General features: G+C 38.3%; 1 protein-coding gene across 1 annotated transcript in view; it reads right to left on the bottom strand.

Annotated features, from left to right (window-relative positions):
* Positions 1-5,001: 5,001 nt before the first annotated feature.
* Positions 5,002-7,454, bottom strand: part of CHRM3 (cholinergic receptor muscarinic 3) — a 296,668-nt gene continuing 294,215 nt past the window's right edge. The window contains exon 4 of the mRNA XM_061990127.1: positions 5,002-6,823. Coding sequence (XP_061846111.1) covers positions 5,002-6,823 — 1,822 coding nt within the window. The remainder of the gene's footprint in view (positions 6,824-7,454) is intronic.

Below are 7,454 nucleotides of genomic sequence, written 5' to 3'. Positions count from 1 at the left end.
CCCGTCAGTGACATCAAATATTGTGATGGTCAATCTCAGCCACCTGTGATGTCACAGTGTGTGAAATGGAGTAAACAGAGTGTGTAGATCCAAACATCCCCATTCATATTCAACTTGTTTCCAATAAATAGCATGATTGTATTAGATGTCTCCTTGCTTTAAAAGCTGAAGTACAAAAATGCCCAAGTATCACATATTACAATCTAGTATTTTCCTCAAACCGTCAGCTCCTAAAAGTAGAAGTAGGAAAATGTAGAACTTACAAATCATCTACACCTGATACAGGGGAAAAAGTCCTCAATAAAGCTGCTGTTTAATCCTATGAAAACCTGAATGTCACACATGCTTTAGCTAAGATTCCAAATAGAAGTGTTTGGCTATAATGGAATCCAGTTCATCAGACTGAAAGACAGCCATCGTTGTAAATGTCATTAGATTCAACAGATGGCTGAACATATTCTTTGGGTTAATAAGAAACAATCTACAAATATTTATCACTTTGACCTGTTCCCTGAAGCAAGTGCAGTGGTATTTGAATGCAGAAAAGATAAAATAAATATATAAAATACAAAATCACAGAAGCTGGAGTATATTGTGAAAAGGGACAGTAGATTTATAGGGGGTCAAAGTATATTCAGAGTTACCATAATGAATACATACGGTTTAGAAACTTACACATGCATTGAAATAAGTGTTGACTTATGAACTGGATGAAGTTCAAGGTACTTGGCAGAATGTCCTTAGGGGCAGGTCATCCCCAGATGCTGCTGTGAAAGTTGGGCTTGCTGAGCAGCCAACTTGTGATACAGACCATTTCTGCCAATAAGGAACTGGAAAGAAAGTATTAGACCCCAATACTATAAGTGCTGGAGCTTGTACTGTGCCTTCTGGCAGTCTAGGAGCCGAATAACTTTGCATAAGAATATTTTGAAAGACAAGAAAAAGTCTGACACCAAGACAAGCTTGTAAAGCACATCTTATTAAAAGAATCTAAGTCATCTGAAGGAGAATGAAAGTTTGGAATCTCAAATATAAATTTGAATAGGGACACATAAACAGTCAGATGGCAAGTGAAATGCAGTTTATAAATAGCTGAGCATGATACTCTATGACTATACCTGTGGTATAGATGGTAGCATGATGATAACCTTGTATTCAAAATGTTTGATTGTGCCGATTAAGGAAAAAAGATAAAAACTTTGTTTTGCTTTGATGTTTCTATTCTGTAGAGGCAAATTGAGTCTGCTTTGGGTCTTGTATTCACTTCTTATATACATAAGTTTGCTAATTTGACAGGATTTTTAATAATATTCTTGCAGAAAGAATAAAGAAATATAATCAAGGCAACGACAAAAGAAATTGAAGTTGTACATAAGGTTGCCAACTGCCTCAGAACATCTCTTCGGATATCTTCACAAACTGCCTGATTCCTTTAAGTCATTTATTGTTCAGGATACATATATCCACAGGTTTAGATCCTGGGACTTTCCCATAGTTGTTTAGGTTTGGAATAGTTGCACACTAATCTGCAGTTTACACTTGTAAGAAATGTGTTATGCTAAGGTAGGATAACGTGCTTCATGCACCACAGCACCTGTCTCTGGACCTCTGGATCAGATAGTAATCACAGTCTATACTGATACAGAGGCAATCACAATTTTACATCAAGAAAGCCAAGCCTATATTATAATACATGTTGTTTTCTTAGAGCTGTTCAGAGGCTGCCAGTGATTGGGGTCTATTCTACAGAGCTTTCTCCAGACAGTCCAATGGCTCCTGTCTGGCTATCATTTTTGATTTTTTGTTCCTCTTCATATGGATTCTAATCTTGTATTATTGCAGTTAATGTAGATATTGCCTGGTCTCTGAAAAGCCAGCTCTCCTTGCAAAGGGGTGTTAATTGGACTGAGCTGTTGGTCTTCCCTCAGAATGATGCTTTCTTCATATTCCTGACTTAATATCCTCCAAAACAAGTGAAATATGACATCATTTGTACTTCTCAAAAGTAGCGCTGTGCCAGACTGTACTTTTTGGTCTTGCGTTGTCCTTCTACTAACCTACCATGTGCCTGTGTGTTCATAAATAATACATCTACTTGTGCAGATAGCTAACACTTTTGTGTGTGCATGGGTTTAAAGCAAACATATAGATATAAAAAACCTAATTTGATCCCCACTGTATTTGTAACAGCCAAATTCTTAATATTTTATAGTGCATATTCGATTAAATAAATAATAACTAAATTGATCTATGCTACAATATGTGTATACACGTTTTATGATGCCTGTAAATAACATTTTAAAGCCTGTTCACACAACAAAGGCAGGCTGTTTATTTCTCTGTTAAAACAGTTCAAGGGTTTAACTCTTCCTATTATGTAAACAGTGGTGACAGTTGCTTTCAAGGAAGCTTAACTTCATTAAAAAGAATAGTTTCCTATTGTAAAATCAATACTAATATACCATAAATCCTCTTGATGAACTCTGGCTTCTCTACATGCTCTCACATTTTGTGTAATAGGGGCACAGCACTACTCTAGATATCAGATAATATTATGGCAATATATATAGATATAGATATGTATTTAAATGTTAAAACATTAGTTAGGTCAACTTGAGTAATGAATATATTTCAAATAAATGCTTCTTTCTATAAATAAAGATCATTCATTTTCTTTTCTACATGGGTGCCTTATAAGACTTTGGTTGTATGTAGCTACCAAACTGGTAAACCAATTCTAGGTATCTTTAGTTCAAAATGACTTATAGATGTTCAAACTTGACTTATAGATGAAGCTTTAACCTTTTTCTGTGTTTTATACTAAACTTGTACTTGCAGTAGAATTGCAATATCGTTTACAAGTTTAGATATTTTAAACAAGTCATATAAAAGAAAGATGTATGTGTCAAGAATACTTTAGTGACAAGAAAACTAGGTATTTTCTAGTCATTTCTCAAGCAGACCTTTATGAATCACTTTAAAAGGACACTACAGCTGAAGACTGAAGAGCAATATTTATCAACATTAAATAAAACATTTGGTGATGTATAAATATTTTTTCATATGAACATAACACAAAATTAAATAGTTCAGATACACAGACACCATTTAATATATTTCCACTGTTGTCAAAATCATCTGTAAACACCATCTCACACTGAATACAAAAGCAGCTTTAACATCAGTTCCGTGTTCAAAACACTGATACCCCTTTGTAAAAGAAGATACTTGTTTTATTTTCAGCAAAATAATAGTCTAAGCAATTAAAAAAAAAAGTTTTGGTCAGTTCAAAGAAGAATACAAAATCATCTTTCAACGTGTAACTTAGATTTTGAACAATAAAGTACAAGCCTTTCCCCAGGGGACCTCTGACTTATAAATCATGTTTGGTGCAAACCACATCACAAATACCAGGAAATATGGGTCATGTCTCAGCTATAAATATTTAAGCCCTTTTCAAATTTTCTTTATCAAAAATTGCCAGGTTACAAATCAGCAATATCATATTTTTCGCAACACTGAATAACCTGGCATTACATGTATTTAGATGCAATTCTAATGATTTTTAAAACAAGTTCTGGAAAAGAGACACTTTTAGTGAGCATTCTTCATGTCAAAACCAAAATATTTATTTCACACAAATCCTTTGCATCTGAAGATCATCTGGGCAGATGGTAGAGCACTAAGTTTAGACAGAAAATTACAGCTCAAACTTGTACTGAAAACCATATGGATACCGTGCATTGGATCTGAGCTGGCTCTGAGAAGGGTGGTGCATCCGTATGATGCAATTCAGGACAAGGTGTTGCAGCATCCACACATGCCCCAACAGTAATGTAGCTGCCCAAGCATGAAATGGAGCTCCTGCTAACAGTTGCACCCATCTGGTTCCTGAGCAACTCCCTTTGTGTATCAGCACTGTGCACACCAGATGGGGGCTCTGGTCATCCTACATTCTTCAAAGATAACTTCATACTTTATAGAGATATTACCATTTTGAAGAGATATACTGGGCTCAAGATGGTTTTACCAGGCCTATGCCCCTTTATAAAACTCTGCAGACTAGTAGGCTCATAGTGTAACCACTTTGGTTCTCTCCATTTGAAATGTGGACACCATGTTTTGGTTTCAAAGATAAACTTGAATTTCAGGTGGCAAATAATGAGATATATTTACAACTGGATTTTCTGATTTAGTTCTTTGTTTAAATTTCTGTCACAGGTAATCATGATGAAGGGCCCTGTAAAACTTAGAACAGTTGATCACCTCTTTCCTGTTATGTGTGTATTTTAGAAGTGTGACTGTATGTTAAGCATACATACACACTCACATACACATACATGTAACATGAGTTGTCCACACAGATACCTTGCAATCGGGAATCAGGGATACAATTAACAATACACCAGAAGAAAAAGAGACAGGAAGCTCTAGCTGGACAACAGAAGCAACCTATAGAGTGTCTCAAATAATTTCATAATCCTGTTTTGCTAGCTTGCTACATCTGTATGCAACTTGAAATGAAAGTTGTTGGATTCCTTGGAAACAGAAGAGTTGGGCTAGCTAGATGTGCTTACCTGAGATCCCAGAGTTGATTAGAATCAGAGCTGGGCAGATCAGTAATGGGTTTATAATTGCTATACAGCTTCTTGCAAATTTGTAGGAAAATTTAATAAAGTCTTTCATTCCTCAGTAAAAATGTTGAAGTTTGTTAGTTTTTGCTGGATGCAGATTTAATTCTTATATTAAAGTGGATTTATTAAAAGGATACATAAACCTGGCATCTGCTTTCACGTCTCAATGTTCAAATGTTTGAATCAGCACCCTGGAACCACCCTCCCACCCCAACCCCTCCCATCCCATTCCATCCCATCTCATTCTACCCTATCCTATCCCATCTGTTCCCATCCCATCTGATCCCATCCCAATCCATCCTGTCCTGTCCTGTCCCTATTCCACCCCTATGTCAGTATTTCTTTTAATTGTTTTAAAAATACTATTCTATGAAGCCTCCCTAGGGATCCGCTTATGAAAAATGACAGACTGCCTTTGCTGATACTGCTGTTTGCGTCGTTTTCGTTTGTCACACTGGCACAGCAGTAGCATCTTGAAAGTGTTTCTGAATGTTTTGTTACATAGTGCATAGCACATGGGGTTCACTGTGCTATTAATGTAGCAAAGCCAGTACCCCAGGTTCCAGAAAGTTTTGGGGATACAGCTGCAAAACGTGTTCACCAGAACCATGATGTTATATGGGGTCCAAGTAATAATGAAGGCAAACAAAATGGCACTGAGTGTCTGTGCCGCTTTCTTTTCTTTGATAAGTGACATTCGTTTTCGCTTTGTGATCTGACTTCTGGTCTTCAAGGCAAACTTTTTTGCCAGTGTTGCTTCCTTGAAGGACAAAGGCAGGGCTGCAGGTGTCTTGGTCACTGATGAGATGCCATCAGAAGCTGTGTTTGTCTCTGCTGACCCCGGCTGAATTGAAAGCTTAGAAAAGCTCTTTTGAAAATTTCCACCATCCTGAACACTTCTGGGAGGGTGCAATTTTTTAGGTTTCTTTTCCTTAGATTCTGTGTCAGATTTCTGCAGTTCATCCCCTGACTCATGCAAGTCTTCCGAGGAAGGTAGTTTCGTGGAATTGAGGATGGCGCTGTGACCAGGAAGCTTCAGCACGATTGAATAGATGGCTCTGCTCTCTGCAGCAATGTCTTCTTCATCAGAGGAGGCTGAATTTTCAAGGGAGGCAGCAGCATCATTGTTGTTCCAGCTGTCACTGCTGCTGTGCTCTTGGTCCCCCTGGTCTGCATTGGGTTCCCAGCTCTTCATTGTGAGCCAGAAGTGGCAGCGTCTGTATTTCCTTCGGGTGGAGCGTTTCATGCTCTGCCGTTGCAGCTCATAGCTACTGCAGCTCCGGGAGCTGCCTGTCTGGTGTACGAAGCGTGCTGTCTCTGCTTCACTGCCCGAAGCCTGTAGCCCTGCTAACTCTTTGGTGCGTTTCTCAGTCTCCTTGTAGATCCTCCAGTACAAAATACTCATAATGGTGACTGGCAAGTAAAAGGCAGCTATGGCAGTGCCAAAAGTGATAATAGGTTCACTTAGAAACTGGATGAAACATTCATCAGGCGGCACAGTCCTCTCTCCAACAAAATATTGCCAGAACAAGATGGCAGGGGCCCAAAGAACAAAAGAGACGATCCACGCTAAACCAATCATTAACCCAGCCCTTTTGGTTGTTCGTTTGGCTCTGTACGTAAGTGGCCTAGTGATGGAAAAATACCTATCAAAACTTATGACAAGGAGATTCATGACAGAGGCATTACTGGCGACATAGTCAATGGAGAGCCAAAGATCACAGGCCAAGTTTCCCAATGCCCAGTGATCCATGATGATGTATGTGGTGTAAAGATTCATGGATATAACACCGATGATCAAATCTGCACAAGCAAGACTCAACAAGAAGTAGTTGTTGACTGTTTTCAGTTGTTTGTTAACCTTAAATGCAACAATCACTAGGATGTTTCCTATGATGGTCACAAGTGCAAGGATTCCCGTGAGGAAAGCAATCAAAACTACTTGCCAGACACTGTGTCCACCCAGAGGGTCTTTGCTTGTGGCATTTAGGGACATGTTTGTTGATTCCACAGTGGAGAAGGAAAAGCTCTCTGTGGTCTGAGGGAAATCATAGCTGCCGATATGTGATGCGGCTTCATCAATGAGTCCTGGTACTTGTGAATCTCTCTTCCAGAAGGAGCTCACATTTAAAAACAGAGGCAAGGCTGAACTGTTATTCTGCATGATCATTGTGGCTCTCTGACATAGTCTGCAGCAGAGAAAAAAAAAAAAAAAAACAAAAATCAAGTGAACAGGTGAAGTGGCAAATAAATAATCGTCCCTTCAGTACTTTGAAAGATGTCTTTAAATTTGAGCTTTGTGACATATTCCAAGTGAAATGTGTATGTAGTATACAGCTGTGATTGATCTGAGCTCTTACTATTAGTCATATAATGTTTCCTTAGAAACATTCAGTCACAGAAGAACCAAAATCCCAGGAGAATTTGAACCCGCTGTAGTACTTGAATGCCCCTTAATGCTTAATTAAAACACTACCTGACACATCTGCCCTGAACTCTACATCTCAACAGCCTACTGTCCTGGAACAATCAAAATTGAAATGTCAAACACATGCAGACACAAATCCTCCAAGTTCAAACCAGTACTAGTGCTAGCAAAACACATTTCCAGACTCTGCTGCCTCCAGCTAATGATGAACAAAACTGTTGCTGTATTTCTTTAAACCATAGAGATATAAGCCAGCATCTTTTCACTTTGTCAAGCTACTCTAACCTGTGAGGCTGGAAAGATCGCTTCATTTTCATTTACATTTTGACTACCTGATAGAGGTACTAAAAGTTTTCATTAGCACTTTTAGCACATGCTGCTATTCATTTTTC

Source organism: Colius striatus, chromosome 2, assembly GCF_028858725.1.
Source record: "Colius striatus isolate bColStr4 chromosome 2, bColStr4.1.hap1, whole genome shotgun sequence".
Taxonomy (NCBI): Eukaryota; Metazoa; Chordata; class Aves; order Coliiformes; family Coliidae; genus Colius; species Colius striatus.
This window is presented reverse-complemented; position numbering and strand designations above follow the sequence as displayed.